Here is a 19,335-nt window from a genome sequence, read left to right as displayed (position 1 = left end):
CATTTACTATTATTGTAATGTTCCCTATTGTTTAAGCTAGCTTCTTTGTGCACTTGCAGCCAGAATTACCTGTGCAGTTATTCGAAATTTATGCACACCTTAGACCAATCAGATCGGAGCACTTAGCTGCACTGTGGAATAAAATGAAATGGCATTCTCCAAGGCCTTGGTGCAATATGTTTTAGAAAGTGATGACAGTGCAGTAAAAGATAATCGCTGGAGAAGTAAAAGTCACAGTGCAAATGGACAACAAAATGCAAGCGATAAATTAACTGCTGTGCAAGTCGACTCAAGGAAACAATAGGCACACAATATGTAGACAGCAGTGTGGAACGACAAGTACACACAGTATGCATCAGCATAGTGACTGGAATGGTGTGTGATGAGAAGGAGCTTGTCAATTAACAGCATAGAGGTCCATTTAAAATTCATATGTAAAGTTCCCTTCCATAGATAACGTTATGAGTCAAGTGTCTGTTGTGCTGTTTCTGTATAATAGTGCATAATGATCAATTTAGATATAAATCTATGAATATGTATAATAATGGAATATGGTATGAATGATATGTGTTAATAGTATGTGAAATGGGATGACTGCTAATTACCATAACTAGTGCAAAAGGGTTTGAATTTTAAGGTATGTGTTTGCGTTCACTTTTAATGCATTTAACAGTGCTTTGTTATTTTTGTTAAAACACATCTTCATGCTAGTTCACTATGTCAGGGACTAAAAGTGCCATCAGTCTAAAACCATGTGGAGGCGGTTAGTACAGTGTAGGGGGAAAATCTTGTCCAGAGGACAAGTATTTTTATTTTTTTTTATTTTTTTTTTTATAAATCACAAAGTGCTAATTTAAGTGCTTGGTGAAAGGGTAAGTCTTTAGTCTGGTTTCAAGTCTATGACTCAGCTGTTCAGGGCAGACAGTGAAAGTATATTCCACCCCCTGGGTGCCAAAACAGAGAATTGTCTTGATACATGTCTTCCTTGTGCCTTGAGAGGTGGTGGGTCCAATTGAGCAGTGCTAGAGGCTGAGAGAGAAGAGCAGGCATTGTGAAGAGTAGGGTGTGAAAAATTGCTCTAAGGTATGTAGGCTGTGGTGCATTTTTGGCTTTGTAGGAAAGCATTAGTGTTTTAATTCTGACACAGGAAGCTGCCAGAGTTCAGCGGAGGGAGCTGATGGTGTAAAAGAACACCGCTGTCCATTTTTTAAGGAAAAATGTGCCGTTCAATGCATTATGACAAAGGACTAAACAAACACATGAGAGGCCTCTCTAGGTAAAAATTCCCAGATGAGATAAGGTAGTTTGCAATTCAAGTTTCTGATAACTGTTCTGATTGCCCTGGTCTGGGTACTTTGGTACCTTCTGCATGAGTTTATGTGAGAGGTAGGAGGTGTTGTCCATTATACATGGTGGCTTTACTAAGGCAGCACTTGTGGTAAATGTTCTGTATTGGAGGCAGAGACACTTCTAAGATGTCTGCTAACTTCACTATCTGCTGCAGTGGCTTGTCCCAGACAGTGATGCAGCTAGGAAGGATACTCTCAATGACTCCTCTGTAGAATGTGGGCAGGATGGGGAGGGGTAGTCTCGCTCTCCTCAGTCGATGCAGGAAGTGGGACATGGGATTGTGAGACGAGACGAAGTCATCAGACATGTGCAGCCCTAGTTTGCCACTGTATCCACAGGAGAGTCATGAATAAGCAGTGCAGAGTTACTCCTAAAGTCTACAGTCACTTTCTTTATCTTGTCAACGTTAGGAGAAAGGTTGGTGAGCTGACATCAGTCCACTAGCTGCTCCACCTCTGCTCTGTACGCTGTCTCATCATTGTTACTGATGAATCCCACTACTGTGATATTATCCAGAAACTTGGTGAGGAGCTGTCATGAGCTATCATCAGTGTGAACAGCAATGGGCTGGGCACACAAACCTGAGGGGTGATGATGCTGGAGGTGATGTATCTGATACAAACAGTCTCAGTCAACATTAATAACATTAAAAAAATCTTTTTTACATGCATTTTTAACTTCAGTTTGCACAGATAACAGATAAATGTGTTTCCATTGCCATGTGAATCATAAACCTTAATAAATACACCCATGGATGTACAGTTGTCTTCATTGCTAGGAGAATGCTTTAACTCTTTAAATGTAGCCTGAACTTGTTATTCTCCAGACACCTGAGGCACACAAGTGTGCATTGTTCACTAATTAGACATATGGAACTCAGTTCCTGGCAGGTGCAAAGGTTTGAACATAGCAGTTTGTTTGATTCAAAAATAACAGTGAACCGTTTATGTGAAAAGAGAAAAGGGGGAACTTGGTGGGGGAAAAAACTGCTTTGTTATTGAGAAAAAAAGCTGTATTATTTTTGAAACTAGGTTAGATGATTCATGCTATTTAAAATGTAGTTAAGCTAGTAGCAACACTGCTTGTAGCTAGCTGGGCAAATAGACATCAACTATACTAATTGAGTATTACTGCTCAAGGGGGCGAAGCTGCTGGTTTCAATCATCTCTACTGGCCAGGTGGGTGGTGCATTGAGATGATTCAGTTCCATAGAGTGACTTTTTCATCTATTGCCACCCCCTTTCACTGACCTTCCAGAGGCTTCGGAAGGTTGTTTGGAAGAATGCATTAATCATGCTTTAACATCAGTTGAGACTGTTTCAATCTGAATGGGGGAGGTGGGGACATCTGGGATAAACAGTAATTGTGGAGGTGTAAGGGTGTTAGGATTAGAATTGGGTAGGTAGCGTTGGGTAGCACATTTCTATTACACCCACAAGTGACTTTAGTGAAAGAATCTTTTGTAAATGTTTCCAACTTAACAGTACAAAAAAATATGTGAGGAAAAGCAAATCGGGTGACAGACATAAGTCTAATATGCAAGAGTGAGAAAGTGAGGGATTGTAAAAGAAAAAGAGATGAGTGAGAGGGATGAGAATGAGGAGAAGGAGAAGAGTGAAGAAAGACAGAGTTTAACGGCAAGACGGAAAGAAGGACATTAGAGAAGGTAGGAGAGAGAATAAGATACAGAAAAAGGGAGGGAGACTGAGCAGGAGGAAAAGAGGAAGGACAGAGGGAGGTGTGGCCGTGTCCCCCGATGTGTGTGTGAGTCGTGCTGAATCCTCTGGTACACACATGCACGCACACACACACACAGACACACACACACTCTGCATTATTAATACGCGGTACAGCGGCAGATGGGTTGTTATAGAGCCAAGGCAGGAGAAATCCACATCTGAACCACAGCTGTGAACATGACCGAGACAGAGAGCGAAAGCAACAGGGGGCGCTCAAATCTCTCCCTCTCTTTCACACCTCTCTCCCTATCTGCCTCATCTTCTCACCTCCCTGTCTCTTTCGCCTTTCACCGTCTTAGCCCTTCTCCCTCATCCCCTCTACATCACGATCTCACATCTCCTCCATCTCTTTCTCTACCTCCCTCACATTTGATCTCCTTTCCTACCTTTATGGGCAATAACCAGGGCTTCTAGGCCACATCTGGTGTATGTGAAGGACAAACAAAACTGGGCCAACACAAAAAAAAAAAAAAAAGAATGAGGAACATGAGAGGCACTGTCCACTCAAAAACATATTGGAATAAATGGTATCTAAAATGCACACCTGTCAGAGGAAAGGTATCAGCACAGCACTCTAGCCCTGACCAGATATTATTTGTGGATACTTATGGATCATTCTTGGCACAACCAGGTGACTTAAGTACATTTGGCCTGCTTCTTAGCAATCTTCTGCCTAATTGCCATAGGTAATTGCTTTATATTTTACAGCAATACACTTGTAATATTTATATCCACATTCCACAATCTATAATCTTAGCGAAGATCCTGAATAAAACGATGCCCGAAAGTCTTCTTTTTAGGTTCAAGTAGACTCCTGATTACAGGTTGTAAATTAAACATCTAGGAAAATAGAATGGTACTGGCATTAACTTTATTCTTAAAAGAAGAACATTCAGAATTTGATACTCCAATGACATAAATATCATCTTTGTAAAAGAAATGTTGTTTGCAGCTTTCTGACTCGAAGGATAACGAGATAAAGAATTAAAACAGGGAAATCAGGAATGCAATCTGACAGGGAGTGTTGTTATAGGAAAATATATAATAATGGTGTGTTTTTCCTTCAAATTTGGTTTTGTTTAAAGATTGCATGTTTAAAAAGTCTTCCGAAATGTAGGGGATACATTTTAGATTACTTTTCAATTATTTTCTCTGTATAGTTTTCTTGCTAATGTTGTTTAACCTGAATTTATATTTCTTCTGAATTTATGTAAAATATAATATTTTAAAGTGAAGTTAAATCCCTTATAGATTTCTGTTTGCTATATGCTCATAGCATAGAGTGTAGCATAATGGGTATAACAAAATATAACTAGTTTTGTATTACCTGCAGCAAATTCAGTGTATAGTCTTCACAATGAGATGAGTGCAGAAAAAAAAAGGGATGGTGGAATAAAAAAATAAAAAAAGTGAAAAATCAAGAAAGAAGGGTGTTTTGGAAACTGAAAGAGTGTGTCCAAAAAGACCAAAAAGAAGTAGAGAAATAACACAAAAATGACAGTGTAATATCTCTGTCCTACTTCAACAAGCGTCAAAATCTGACAAGATCAAAATGGCAAAGTAATGATGCAAAGCAACACGATCTGCCTCTGAAGAAGGGCACACGATGCAGCCGTATCATAAAATAGTGCACGGTAGAGAAAAAGAGCCCTTACATAAGACCTGTCTACACCTTAAACCCTGGAGGCCTTCTTCAGTTTAACACGCTTTGTGATCAGACCTGACATGCAACAGACATATGCTTACACACGCACAAAAAACAAAAGGTGGTTGGTTGGTGTTGATATTTTTCGTAAAGAGAGAGATCGTTTCATAATTGTTCCGGTTGTTGGAATCACAAGACAATGAAGGCTTATGCATTTTACTGAATCATTTACATGTGTGTTTTAAGCATTCAGCGAGCCCCTGGGTCCTGTCGATGAGGGTGGGCTGTGAAAGACACCACTCTTATAAGGATAGAAATGGTTCATTATAATATAAAGGTGATTTGTCAAATAAGACTGTATTGATTTGCAGTGGCATTTCCCTCTAAGAAGAGAAGTGAGAATGCCAGTGGAATGAAAGAAATACCCCCACAGCATAAAAAGCCACTGGTCCTTCAGTATCTCAAACATCTGTCTGTTCAAACAGGCATTTACATGCATGCATATAGAAAAACATACAACCACACACACACACACACACACACACACACACACACACACACACACACACACACACTGCTCAATATTAATGTAAGTTCTCTTCGGTCCTAAACATCTCATGTGCAAAGCTAATTAAGAGCATATTATAGTTATTAAGGTCTAAGAAGAATCTTTTACACATACTCATAAAATTTGCGTCGATGCCCCGTCCTACTATGTGACCCAGGCCTAGAGTGCGTTATCACGCTAATGATCAGATGACACAAAATGACAGCGATCTGGACGATTTTCAAGATGATTGATGCCACTTAAAGCGCAGAAGACTGCAAACTGTGTTTTGTGAAAATGTCAAGCGGACCTTCTACAACTCCCGTCAATAATAAGTAACCAGCTAAAATGCTACATTTTCCTTAGTGAGAATAGAATGTCTGGAGACATTGTTTTAACTGCGTAAAAATGACAGCACTTAGCCGGTATGTGGTTCTTGATGATTGGGCCGTATCAGTCATTGACCAAGAGGTAGCCTGACTTTTCTAGTCAAGGAATTATAAAATAAATTCTAATGTCTGTTTTATTATATACAGTATTTTAAACAGCATACAATAATATTTAATCTGTTGATTGAAACCAAAGAGATTCATATTTCTGAATTCTAATTTGGTATTATTTATGCATGACTTTTTGCTTTGAGGTTTGACTTCAACAATAATTGAATAATAATTAAATAATAATTAAATATTTATAAGAATTTTGTATAGTGGTGGGTTGTGATTTCCATCACTGTATATAAACCCCTTGGCTTTATATACTGTATCTAAACCCAGACCCCTTAGCTGTGTGTGTCCTGGACAGCACTTTAAGGTTAAACACAACCACTTTGAGGAAAAACACAAGTAGGTGAATCATTCTGGTATGAGCATTAGTCTAATGGGAAGTACCAAAAACATGCACTTGTTTTTGTTTTCTAATAAATGACCTTGATGCATGTTTTTTTTTTTTTTTTTTGATCATACTCCACAATAGTTTCACTTCTGTTTGACAGTTTGTGACTTTTCCAGGAACTCTAATATAAAGTTCAGGTGTTAAAATAGCTATAAACTATAATTATGGTGTTGCTGTTCCTGACCACTTGTTGTATATTCATTAATTTAATTATTTATTTGCTTCATTGCAGGTTGGGTGGAACTATTTCAGCCTATAAAATAGTTCCTGATGAAATCGATGAGATCAAGGTGAGTATGTGTGCATGTAAGGGATAATCCATGACTAGGTGTGTTTAACGTGATTTTTATGCAATGAAAATGACCACCACAATGCAAATACATTTTAATGGAGTTATATTCTGTGTTACATATCTTCTAATTGTGAAGCTGTCGGTGTTAATTCCTTTTGGGATTTTTGTTACATTTCCCATTTTAACATTATCCTCTCTAGTTCTTCAAGTTCATGTTTTACCCTAGCTTATTTATCAAAATCGCCATGTTCACCATATAAGCTAAGTGAAACACCATATCAAATACTTAGCTCAGTAGGGTAATTGAGCAATGTTCAATAGCTGCTTTACTCTGTATGTAACTATTACTATGGTTACAATTGTTAAGTTTACCCGCAACACCTTCCAGCCAAATAGACTGTTTATTTGTGTGTGTACGTAAATATGTTGGTGGGTCAGTCGTTGGATGGGTGTACAAATATATAAATACATACATACATACATACATACATACAGTGGAAGCCGGTTATGTCGCCGGCCTAGGGGACGCCAAAAAGCGCCGATATGACCGAAAACCAATATGGCGGCAATATATTAACGTGCTTGAAATTTCTTTATGTACATGATGTGCGTTATTAAATGAGAATGTGCATGCACGTGTTTTTTGGAGGGTTTTTTTTACACAACAGTGATGCCGCGATTTGTTTGATTGATCATGCGGATCGAGAAAACCTGTAATGCGGATAAGGAGGCGGAAGCCGAAGTAAACGCAAACAAAGTTTATTGAGAATACTCAGGAGATAATACACCAATACTTGTAGAGAAGCAGTAATATCCGGTGGTGCGCTCCGGGAGCGCGGTCCACAAAGTTCTGTGAAAGCAGAGACAGTTCGTGTAGAGAATCCACGGATCCGCGCTATGGAAAGCACAGTGCTGGGCAACAACGGATAAACGTGGTGCAGACAGCGTGAACATGGAAAACAGCAGGATCGGGGTAATCCGGGGTGCAGCCGTTGAGAGAATGCGAGTCCGAGAAGAAGGGTACGTAGCGGGATACGTATACGCGATTACACAGACCTCCATTAACGAACACATACGATCATGCACAAACAATAACGGACCGCGAGTGTGTGGAGGTGAGGGGCTTAACTAGGAGATGGGATGAGTAAGTGAATGAGAGTCAGTTGTGTGTGATCAGCATGACTGCGACGAGCTCGCCCGCACGGGAGAAGAAGCAGGGTGCTTCGGGAAATGCCGCCGCCGAAGGGGGCGTGGCAGGGGGATTCCTGACATAACCGACGTTAAGTGGCAAATTTGCCCCCCTTGTGCTCGAGATATTAGGGTTCGGCGACATAAATGAATCGACATAACCAATTAAAATATGCTAAGACAAAGCAAGAATTTAGCGGTTCCACTTCAAAAACGTCGACTTAATAGGGTTGGCGAGTTAACCGAGGTCGAGATAAGTTGGTTCCACTGTACATACATTGATATACATACATACATATGTATGTATGTATGTATACCAATGTATGTATGTATGTATGAATGTTTTCTTATCTTTTTGCTAACACCATGTAAATGATGAGCCCCACATAGTATGTCTCACATTGCCATTTAAATCATTAAAGTTTTACTGTGCATGAGTGGGTTGTATTCTAGAAAAAAAATGTGTAATGTGTTTTTTCTGGGGCTGATGGGATTTTTACTTTCCTCAGGAAACACTTGTGGACTGGTGCGATGAGAAAGAGCTTAACCTCATCCTGACCACTGGAGGCACTGGCTTTGCCCCTCGTGATGTCACTCCAGAGGTAAGATCTTAATCTTAAACATTCCAAACAAAATCCTGTTGCTTACAAATAGTACAGTATATTGAATGTAGCAGGAAGATAACATCTAACACCTAGAATGAAACACAATTAAGTGGCTTTGGAGTGCACTGGTTTTTGATAGGTGCATTACTGGAGGCAGTGCACCTTTATTATTTAAACCATAATGGAACATGTCCTGTAGATGAATTCTGCCATATTTAGCCAAACATTTTAGACATTCTGTACTTTATCTAACCACATTTGCAGTATCATGTTAAATGCAACTATTTCTCTGGATGATTGGATGGAGGATAAATTAAACCATAGTTACTTTAAATTTTTGGTTTGCTTTTTTGTATTTGTTTGTTGTTTAACAATGTATGCATAGCATGGTCATGCTGCTTTATTTGTGGATTTAGGCAAAAAAAAAAAGGTTGTCAAAGTTTTGTCAAAATCGCCACAGTAGGTTGCCAGGTTTGATCCACATACTGCCTATTGGGTTTCCTCCAGGTTCTCCCATTTCCTTTTACTATCCAAAAAAATGCATGCTGGTAGGTGGATTTTGCTGCACTAGAATTCTTCTAAAAGTTGTGTAACTGTGACGCCCTGCGATGGACTGCTAAGTTATTAATTGAGGATGTTTTTATGTATTCTTCTTACCTTCCACCATCTTCTCTTCACCTCAATCTTTGTCTTTCACTCTTCGCCTCTCTCTCCTGAGCTCACTGCCTTCCTCATTACTTCCCCTTTGATTTGTTCCCTCATGCTTCCTTTCTTTAAAGTGTCATTCAGCTCACGGACAAAAAACATACTCTACAGAGTGCTAAGCCTACTTTCTGCTACTGATACATGAACATGTATCTTACACTCCGCACTTCAGATCAGCTCATCAGCTCACAACCACAACCTTCAGGAGGTCTGTTAGAGAAGGAGAAAATACAGATAATAGGTAGCACATGCCTAAAGTTAGGCATGTTACAAGCAGCTTAGGGTTAAAGTGTTGACCCCATGAGTCTTTGGTGTAACATGGGAGCACAGCACACAGCTCCTGCCTGGAAGTTGACTAGATATCTAAATGTTAATATTGGATTGTGTGTGTTAGCCGGGTGACAGGAAGGCACCCAGGGCAGCAATGACCAACCGAACCCATAGCATCAAGAGAGCCAAATCCTCCTACACAGAGAATATAACATTGTTTCAATGACTCATAATGCATGTCATGAAATTCAAGCTATCACTGATTACAAAAGGAAGAATCGCCCTGTGTGCACCAATTACAGATCCCTCTGAGAGATTTAACAAAATGGTAAAAGTAGCAGGAAAGGATCTCCTCAGTTACAGATGTTGACTGTCACTACAACAGACATAAGTACAACCATGTTGAAGGGGAACCAACATATAACTCTGGCCCTAATAATATCCTTGCGTATGTGCTAAAAGTGTGCCCACTAGCCAACTGATTTCTTTGCGGACATCTTTAACATCTCTGTGACTTCAGCTCATCAAGAAGTCGCCACTTGTGTGCTCTCATCACTAACACCCTGTAACGCTCATGCCAGGTGCCATAAAGTGCTTTGAGTGAATTTAGGCCTCTTTTCCAACTAAACAGAAGCCTCAACAATGTGCATTCCCCAATATTGGGACTTAGTAGCCAATGCATCCTGAATTAATATAAATACAGATACCAATATTATTTAAGGTATGCTGTGGGTTTTTTTAGTATGTGTTTTTGTTTTTCCTTTGTTTTCTGTTCTTTTCTTTTGTCCTTAATTTTATGAGTATAATTTTGCTAAAAATTCTTCAGACTAGGTGTGTGCTTTGGGACTGGACTCCCACAGCTTCTTGCCGAAGCATGATTTCCAGATTTCAGCAAAATTTCTACCTCAAATACAACTTACAATCACACAAGCTACGCTTGAAACTAACCCAAAAGTTTCAGGCACAGTAAGAGGTAGACACATTTTTTTTTTTTTTCATTTTTAAAACATTAACCTGTCATTGGATATGTTATTCTTAATTTCATTCATAAAATTCATCAAAAGAAAATACAATCTGCAAATCAAAGTCATTATTATAAAATGCCGCTCAATGGAACCCATTTCAGGTGTCTCAAGTTTGTGTCCAGCTATTTTCTCCCTGTTATTTCTGGAATGTAACAAACCCCAAAAAGTCTGACTAAATATTAGTTAGCTATATTTTGGGCTGTAAATTATTTTGAACTAGAATTAGCACCCTTATGCAGTTACGTCAGAATTTTATACAAGTGTTTTTTCTGCAAACTGATATATATTGTTATCATTTTGGAATTTAAAATGACTATGTTACATGGCAGAGCTACAGGATTTTTATACAAAGTACATAAGATTCACTAAACACAACAAGAAGTTTTGCAGTGTTTTCATGTATATTGTTTAATGCACTGTGATTCTGTGAAGATTTCATTTCTGTTTCTTACATTTCCAATGGTGATTGAAAGGAGAGTCAGGTCAAAATGAATTTCTAATAGATTGATTAAGGCTTGTTTTCTATAAAGCAGACCTTACTTTAAAGCAGACCTACAACCTGAGCAAGAAACGGTGACTTTTGTGTTAATTTATTTAGGCTGTTTTATTGTTTAACTGTTTTTTGGTTTACTAATGTTTAATTAATATAGCATGCTAACCCAGCCATTAGGGGGGCACAAGCCAGTGTACTCTTAGTGCCGGTCCCAAGCCCGGGTAAATGAGGAGGGTTGCGTTAGGAAGGGCATCCAGCGTAAAACATGTGCCAAATCAAATATGCGGATCACAAATGAGAATTTCATACCGGATCGGTCGAGGCCCGGGTTAACAACGACCGCCACAGGTATCGTTAGCCGACAGGGTACCGGTGGAAATTGGGCTACTGTTGGCCGAAGGAGGAGAAGGAGAGGAGGAAGGCGTCTACAGAGACGGCAGGAAAAGGAGCAGTGTAGGAGAGTGGAGGTTCGGGTTGGTACTTTAAATGTTGGTACTATGACGGGTAAAGGGAGAGAGATAGCTGATATGATGGAGAGGAGAAAGGTAGATGTGTTGTGTGTTCAGGAGACCAAGTGGAAAGGGAGTAAGGCCAGGAACATTGGAGGTGGGTTTAAACTGTTTTATCATGGTGTGGATGGGAAGAGAAATGGTGTAGGGGTGATTCTGAAGGAAGCGTACAGTAAGAGTGTAGTGGAGGTGAAGAGAGTTTCTGATAGGGTGATGATCGTGAAGGTGGAAGTTGAAGGGATGATGATAAATGTCATCAGTGCCTATGCTCCACAAGTTGGCTGTGAGATGGAGGAGAAAGAAAGATTCTGGAGTGAATTAGATGAAGTGGTAGATGGTGTACCTAGGAAAAAACGATTGGTGATTGGGGCAGACTTTAATGGGCATGTAGGTGAAGGGAACAGAGGTGATGAGGAGGTGATGGGTAGGTATGGTTTTAAGGAGAGGAATGTGGAAGGGCAGATGGTGGTAGATTTTGCTAAAAGGATGGAAATGGCAGTGGTGAACACGTATTTTAAGAAGAAGATCATAGGATGACGTATAAGAGTGGAGGAAGGTGCACACAGGTGGATTATCTTCTGTGTAGGAGATGCAACCTGAAGGAGATTGGAGACTGTAAGGTGTTGGCGGGGGACAGTGTAGCTAGACAGCATCGGATGGTGGTCTGTATAATGGTTTTGGAGGCGAAGAAGAAGAGGAGGAAAGTAAGGTTTGAAAAAAGAATAAGATGGTGGAAACTGAAGGAGGAAGAGTGTAGTGTGAGGTTCAGGGAAGAGGTCAGACAGGGGCTTGGTGGTGGTGAAGAGGTGCCGGATGATTGGGCAACTACTGCAGGAGTGATGAGGGAGGCAGCTAGAAAAGTACTTGGTGTGACATCGGGAAATAGAAAGCAAGACAAGGAGACGTGGTGGTGGAATGAGGAAGTGCAGGAGAGCATTAGGGGAAAGAGATTGGCAAAACAGAAGTGGGATCGACAGAGTGATGAGAAGAGTAGGCAGGAGTACAAGGAGATGCGGCAGCAGGTTAAAAGGGATGTGGCGAAAGCCAAGGAAAAGGCATATGAGGAACTGTATAAGAGGTTGGACACTAAGGAAGGAGAAAAGGATTTATACCGATTGGCCAAGCAGAGGGACCGAGCTGGGAAGGATGTACTGCAAGTTAGAGCAATAAAGGATGGAGAGGGAAATGTGTTGACTAGTGAGGAGAGTGTGTTGAGAAGATGGAGGGAGTATTTTGAGCAGCTGATGAATGAGGAAAATCAGAGAGAGAGAAGGTTGGAGGATGTGGAGTTGGTGAAGCAGGATGTAGATAGGATTAGTAAGGAGGAAGTGAGAGCAGCGATTAAGAGGATGAAGAATGGAAAGTCGGTTGGACCAGATGACATACCGGTAGAAGCGTGGAGATGTTTAGGAGAGATGGCAGTGGAGTTTTTAACCAGATTGTTTAACAGGATTCTGGAAGGGGAGAGGATGCCTGAGGAATGGAGAAGGAGTGTGCTGGTACCGATCTTTAAGCATAAGGGAGATGTGCAGACCTGCAGTAACTACAGGGGAATTAAGTTGATCAGTCACACCATGAAGTTATGGGAAAGAGTAGTGGAAGCCAGGCTGAGAGAAGAGGTGACCATCTGTGAGCAACAGTATGGTTTCATGCCGAGGAAGAGCACCACAGATGCCTTATTTGCTTTGAGGATGTTGATGGAGAAGTATAGAGAAGGACAGAAGAGGTGGAGAAGGTGGAGGAGTTCAGGTACCTGAGGTCAACAGTGCAAAGTAATGGAGAGTGTGTTAGGGAAGTAAAGAAAAGAGTGCAGGCAGGGTGGAGTGGGTGGAGAAGAGTGACAGGAGTGATTTGTGATAGAAGAGTATCTGCAAGAATGAAAGGGAAAGTTTATAGGACTGTGGTGAGACCTGCGATGTTGTATGGATTAGAGACAGTGGCATTGAGTAAAAAACAGGAGGTGGAGCTGGAGGTAGCAGAGCTGAAGATGTTGAGGTTTTCGTTGGGAGTGACGAGGATGGACAAGATTAGAAATGAGTTTATTAGAGGGACAGCACATGTAGGATGTTTTGGTGACAAGGTGAGGGAGGCGAGATTGAGATGGTTTGGACATGTGCAGAGAAGGATGAATTATATTGGTAGAAAAATGCTGAAGATGGAGCCACCAGGTAGGAGGAAAAGAGGAAGGCCAAGGAGGAGGTTCATGGATGTGGTGAGGGAAGACATGCAGGTAGTTGGTGTAAAAGAGGCAGATATAGAGGACAGGGTGGTATGGAGACGGATGATCCGCTGTGGCGACCCCTAATGGGAGCAGCCGAAAGAAGAAGAAGAATTAATATAGCATGCTAATGTAGTTGGGTCGCAAAATAGTATGCTACAAAAAAAGCTAAATGCATTGTATGTATGCTATACCTGCTAGAGTATATTTTGTATATTTGGACACTTCTGTGGTGTTTTATAGATTTTCAGAAGAGCTCAACATGTCCTCCACCATGCTCTCGGACATGTCTGACTCTAAAAAGTGTAGCTTAATAGAGAACCTCCTTCAGGCTTTCTGTCATGCCACTGTTGTGTTTTTCGACTGATTAAAAACTATTTCAAACAGATTTATTAGCAAAGCTAAATAGATTTTTCCTCACTAAAAAGTACATTGTTGGTGATAAATAGTATCTTTCTTTATGGTTGTCTAATTTCAGCAAAAAATATGCTAACAGCTACAGTATGGTTGTTAGTAACACAAGCCACATAATAATAATAATAGTTATATTTTACAGAATTATGATTCTGTCTTTCTTCATCTCACCAGGCCACTAAAGAGGTGATAGAGCGAGAGGCTCCAGGAATGTCCTTGGCGATGTTAATGGGGTCTCTGAATGTGACTCCACTTGGAATGCTCTCCAGGTGAGTATTAAACATAAAACCAGTGCTTCTTTCTACTTCCAAGTTCAAGTTTGTGGTATCCATTGTCCATGCGTGTACAGTACATGTCTTCAGGACCAGATGTACAATACTTGTATTTCCTAGATGTGCTTCCTTAAGGTGTATTGGTGTAGTATCTCTTAAGTAACTGCGTACAGGTGTGTTGTATCTCATAACCAGGTCCATAGAGATGCATAATTTCAGAGCAGAACATGGACATGCAAATGTTTGTGTGTTTTGTTGGATAATTAGAATTGTGTAGTCTGTAATTTCATAAAGTGGCATTTTTACTTTCAAATCTTGTTTTTTGCAGACCGGTGTGTGGCATCCGTGGAAAAACACTTATCATCAACCTTCCTGGGAGTAAGAAAGGATCACAGGTAAGGGGTGTGTTTGTGTGTAAGTGTGAATGTCTGTGTGTGAGAGAATGTGGAAGTTGGGCTTCCTCTGCTTCTCAATCATCTCAACTGTCCTTTCTTTTCTCTAGCTCTCTCTTTTTTTTTTTCTTGCCATCTTCTTCCCCGTCTGTTTCAGCTTACAGATCAAGTTTCATCATTAATATAATCTTTTTTTCTTCATGAATCGGTTACAGTACCTCCACCCATCTGCTGCCATATTACCTTCAGTCCCTGGAGCAATTAAAGTTACAAGTGTAAGGACTATACACTCTGACTTTTTTTTAGACCCTACATGGGATGAAACCCAATGGAGTGTGAGAGATCAGGTTTGGCAGGACTTAATGGCTTTTCCATGTTATTGATTTCACTGACTTCATTCTGCACCCTGATTGTCTAGGAATGCAGGATCTTCTCTTCTGGAACATTCTGGCATGCTGTGTGGGAATTTGTCTGAGTTTCCTGTTTGTCAACAATACACACAGGAAACAGAATCACTTGCATGTTTGTTTGTTTGTTTGTTTGTTTGTTTTAAATGTATGAGTCTAGGCAAGATCATTTACAGCTAAGTTGTTCTACACAACTAATTATTATTCAGCATTCTGCTACTTCACACAACCAATCAGTATTCAGTACAGCAACGTTCTACAACAACTAATCAGTATTCAATATATTACTCTCCTGCACAACCAGTCAGTATTCTGTATAGCATTGTCCTACACAACTACCTGGTGTTCTGTACACTATTATCCCACACCAGGAAAAGATGACCTTTTAATGCTCACAGTACAGGCACAGATATTTCTTTGCATGTTTTAGCTTTTTTAGTAAACCAGGCTTATGGATCAGTGTTAATAACCATAATATAGCAACCGAAAACAAAAAAAGGTTTAAGGTCCTTGTTTAAACCTGAACCCTGAAATTTACTATTGTAGTACATATTGTGCCTTATGTTCACATTAAGTGAACAGAGTAAAAAAATGTGAAAAATAGGGTGCGCAGTACGATACAGGAAAAAGTGCCTTAAAGGCAGGCGTTTTCTCATGTGGGTTGGAGCAGGCAATCAGATCTTTAACTCACATGGCGTGTTCAAACTGCACGACCAATCAGTATTCGGTATTGTTCTTTACAACCAATCAGTATTCAACATAGCACTGTCCTGCACTGTCCCTGTCTGTATGATCCTACTGAACCAATTGGTATGCAGTATAGTAATGTCCTGTACAGCCAATCAATATTTAATATAACATTGTCCTGCACCACCAATCAGTATTATGTATCAGAATATCCTAGCCAAGCAGAATTTAGTATAAAGCTCATCTGTACAAGCAGTTAGAATTCAATATTCAGTATTCTGCATATAATGTGGCTGAGAATTCAAGCATGAAACCAACCCACACAAAACTCCCTGCTCACTGTCGCCCTCCACAGGAAGATTGTAGCAGGTTTGCTGCTGGGAATTAAGAGTGGACAATCCCCAACTTTATATGGAAAATATAAAATAGACATAGCAGCTACGGATTTGTTCTGATGTGTTTAATTTCTCATTGTGTGTGATGTGTCATTAAGTGTTGAAGAAATAAGCTCTGTGTGGGGCGTTTGACCCACAGATCTGAGCTTTTACCCCCTCTGATCTCTCTGATTCTCTCTGAAGCTGAGCTTTTCCATGCTATACCCAGCTGAGGATGGCAGCTTTGACTCCCGACTCAACCATTATATCTCTCTCCCTCTCTCTCGTTCATACATGAAGTTGGCAAATAACACACATACATATACAACATTGTAAGATAACATATAAACTTGCCATACAAGAGATTATTGTGCCAAAATATAGCCTCGGGTCTCTATTCTAAAACTTCATGTCTTTGATAACTAATATAGCACATCAATTTTCTATAGATTCAAATGTTTTTTTTTTTCATTTATTTATGAATTACACACTTTTTAACCATTTATAATTACATTACATTTAATGCTGTGGGATGACCATTAATAAATTATGTATGTTTAACCGTTTATAGTTGCATTAAATGTTTTTTAATATTACACTATATGAGTAGCAGTTATAGTTTTTTAAGTTAATAAGACAAAATAAGTTTGTCATGTTGTAGAGAAACCAGGGAGCACAAATTCCTCTGTCCTTAATGGCAGAAAACCCGTTAATTCTTGGACATACCTGATACCCCTTATAGAAATGAATAATTATTTTGTACGAAACAAGTGCATTAATATAAAACTGTCAATGAAATTACAGCTGGCACTAATTTAATCAAAGCCTTTTGTCCATTCGGAGTGAGTCACTCAACAGCCTGGTGGTATACCAGCAATGAGATGGTAGTGTTGCTACTATTTCATTGAAGCAGCTCATAATTTAGTTAGCTACTTGATCAACAGAACAGTGAAGTAGGGCTGATAAATGTCAAGTCTCATTTTCCTCGATGAGCACAAAATCCATAGTTAATCGATAAATTATATATGCTACATAGCATTTGGGTGGGAAACAAAAACGATTTAGGCAAGTTCCTGATCAATGAGAGAATTAACTCTAGCTGCTCTTGATTTCTTATTATACGTTATTCATAGGTTCCATCAGTATGGATGCAGTTTATGTGTAAGATTTCAGGGTTTTTTTTATGTTTTGTACCTGACGGTGTAGATTTATTAAACTGCATTAAAATAAATTGTTTTATTGATGAAAGAAAATAAAGCAAAAATTCTGCTAATAACAGCTACTAATCAAAGATTCTTTAGTTCCCCATTCTGGAAGTTCGAGCTGCGTCGCAACGCTTTGGGAACGACTTGCGTTGTCCACACTCTAAATCATGTGTGAAATCTGGCCAATAGGCAAGTCGTGACGTCATCGGCCGGCGACGTCATGCAAACCAAGAGCTATAAAATGGCTAAGCGATGGTAGCAACATTAGCTTCTGCTTGTTTAGGTAAGCGCTTTGTGAGTAAGATTTTGTCAGGCTGTGTTTTGCCTTCACACAATGGGTACGTCCAGGCACTGCTAAGCCCAGAAAGAGATTGCTCTAGGCCCAAGAAGGAGCTGGGCGACTTAAGGGCTCGTCCTCTCCTCGAACAAACGGGCCGTGGTGTGTAAGTCCTGACGGCTTACATGAACCCGTCCCTCCGCAGCACCACCAGGAGGCCAGGCCATTAGCTCTAAACACAAGATGTGCTTCAGGGCATGGCCTCCCTCCAGTGGGTGTCTCCCTCCACTTCAGCCCCGAAGGTCGCTGCGGATGGAGGAGACCCGCCACCTTTCAGGAGGCACCGACGGCTGCAGGGCACTCTTCCAGCCATTTGGGCACAGGAGGCCAGACTGTAAGCCCTTCCACAAGATGTGCTTCACGGCGCAGTTTCCCTCCAGTGGGTGTCTCCCTCCACTTTCGCCCTGAAGGTCGCTGCAGATGGAGGAGAGCCGCCGCCTTTTAGGAGGCTATAACGGCTGCAGGGCAATGCTCCAGCCACTTTGGAAGGGTCAGAGACTCCCTTAAGAGACTTTCTGGTGGTGTGGGGAAAGCTGGCAGACATGTCTCTGCGTACTATAGAGAGGGGCTATTCGATTCAGTTCGTGTCTTCTCCTCCCCAGTTCAACATGATGTGTCTCACCGTGGTGGGACCCAAACAGGCTCTGGTCCTGGAACAGGATATGCACGCTCTCCTGAGGAAAGGGGCTATCGAGGTGGTTTTCCCCTCAGTCAGAGAGTCAGGCTTCTACACCCCATATTTCGTTGTTCCGAAGAAGGTTGGCGGGTTGTGTCCGATCCTAGATCTGCGCTCCTTGAACCATTCACTCGTGCGTCTCAGGTTCAGGATGCACACTTTCAAAGAGGTTGTGTCTCAGATCAAGTCTAAGGACTGGTTTGTCACGATAGATCTAAAAGATGCATTTTTCTATCCTATAGTTATCCTTACCACACACAGGAGGTTCCTGAGGTTTGCTTTTGGGGGCGAAGCTTACTAATACTGGGTCCTCCTCTTTGGCCTAGCACTCTCACCCTGCACCTTCACAAAGTGCATGAATGCGGCGCTGACCCCGCTGCGGTTTTGGGGCATTCACATTCTGAACTATATCGATGACTGGTTGATATTAGCTCGATCAGAGCTTCAGGCGGCCCAGCATAGAGATGTCGTTCTCACCTGCATAAAGGAGGAGGTTGTATGCCGCTAGGTGTTATCTGTTCACCACATGGTGTAAGCACCACCAGTTGGACCCAGTTAACTGCTTGGTTGGTTCAGTTCTGGAGTTTGCCACACGGTAGGCTCCTTCAACCCTGAAGGTTTACGTGTCTGCTATTGTGGCTTACATTACCCCACCTGCAGGGCAGTCGCTGGGTAGACACCCTCTTGTGACACGTTTCCTCCCGGAGGCTGAGGCTGGGGATGCGACCCAGAGTGCCTGTGTGGGACTTGGCCATTGTCTTGGCAGCTCTATCTGAGCCCCCCTTCGAGCCCTTGGCTAAAGTGTACCTTAGGTACCTGTCTATAAAGACCGCTTTCCTTCTGACAATTTCCTCCCTGAAGAGGGAGCTCCTTACGTGGCCCTGTCTCTCCTGGAGTTTGCCCCTGGCATGACCAGTGATTTCCTCTACCCAAAACCTGGGTACGTAACTAAGGTGCCTACGGCTCCCTTACGACCTGTTGTGCTGCAGGCATTCTGCCCTCCTCCCTTCCTTGCCCCTGACCAGGAGAAGCAAAACCCAAAAACTGGACACTTATCTCCACAGGATGAGTCAATCGGTGCAACTGTTTCT

The 19,335-nt window shown here is 41.1% G+C and overlaps 1 protein-coding gene across 16 annotated transcripts in view; it reads left to right on the top strand.

Annotated features, from left to right (window-relative positions):
* gphnb (gephyrin b) overlaps positions 1-19,335 on the top strand; it is a 114,538-nt gene that overhangs the window by 51,384 nt on the left and 43,819 nt on the right. For 14 of the 16 annotated variants that reach the window (XM_083562255.1, XM_083562254.1, XM_083562253.1 and 11 more), the window contains exons 3-6: positions 6,408-6,465; positions 8,165-8,257; positions 14,069-14,163; positions 14,495-14,561. In XM_083562255.1, the coding sequence (XP_083418381.1) occupies positions 6,408-6,465; positions 8,165-8,257; positions 14,069-14,163; positions 14,495-14,561 (313 nt within the window). Of the gene's footprint in view, positions 1-8; positions 1,954-6,407; positions 6,466-8,164; positions 8,258-14,068; positions 14,164-14,494; positions 14,562-19,335 lie in introns of those variants that run through there. The other 2 variants (XM_083562257.1, XM_083562256.1) reach the window with 1 other exon arrangement.

This window comes from Silurus aristotelis (assembly GCF_946808225.1).
Source record: "Silurus aristotelis genome assembly, chromosome: 15".
NCBI lineage: Eukaryota > Metazoa > Chordata > Actinopteri > Siluriformes > Siluridae > Silurus > Silurus aristotelis.
The sequence above is the reverse complement of the archived record's forward strand: the minus strand, read 5'-3'. Positions and strand labels throughout refer to the sequence as shown.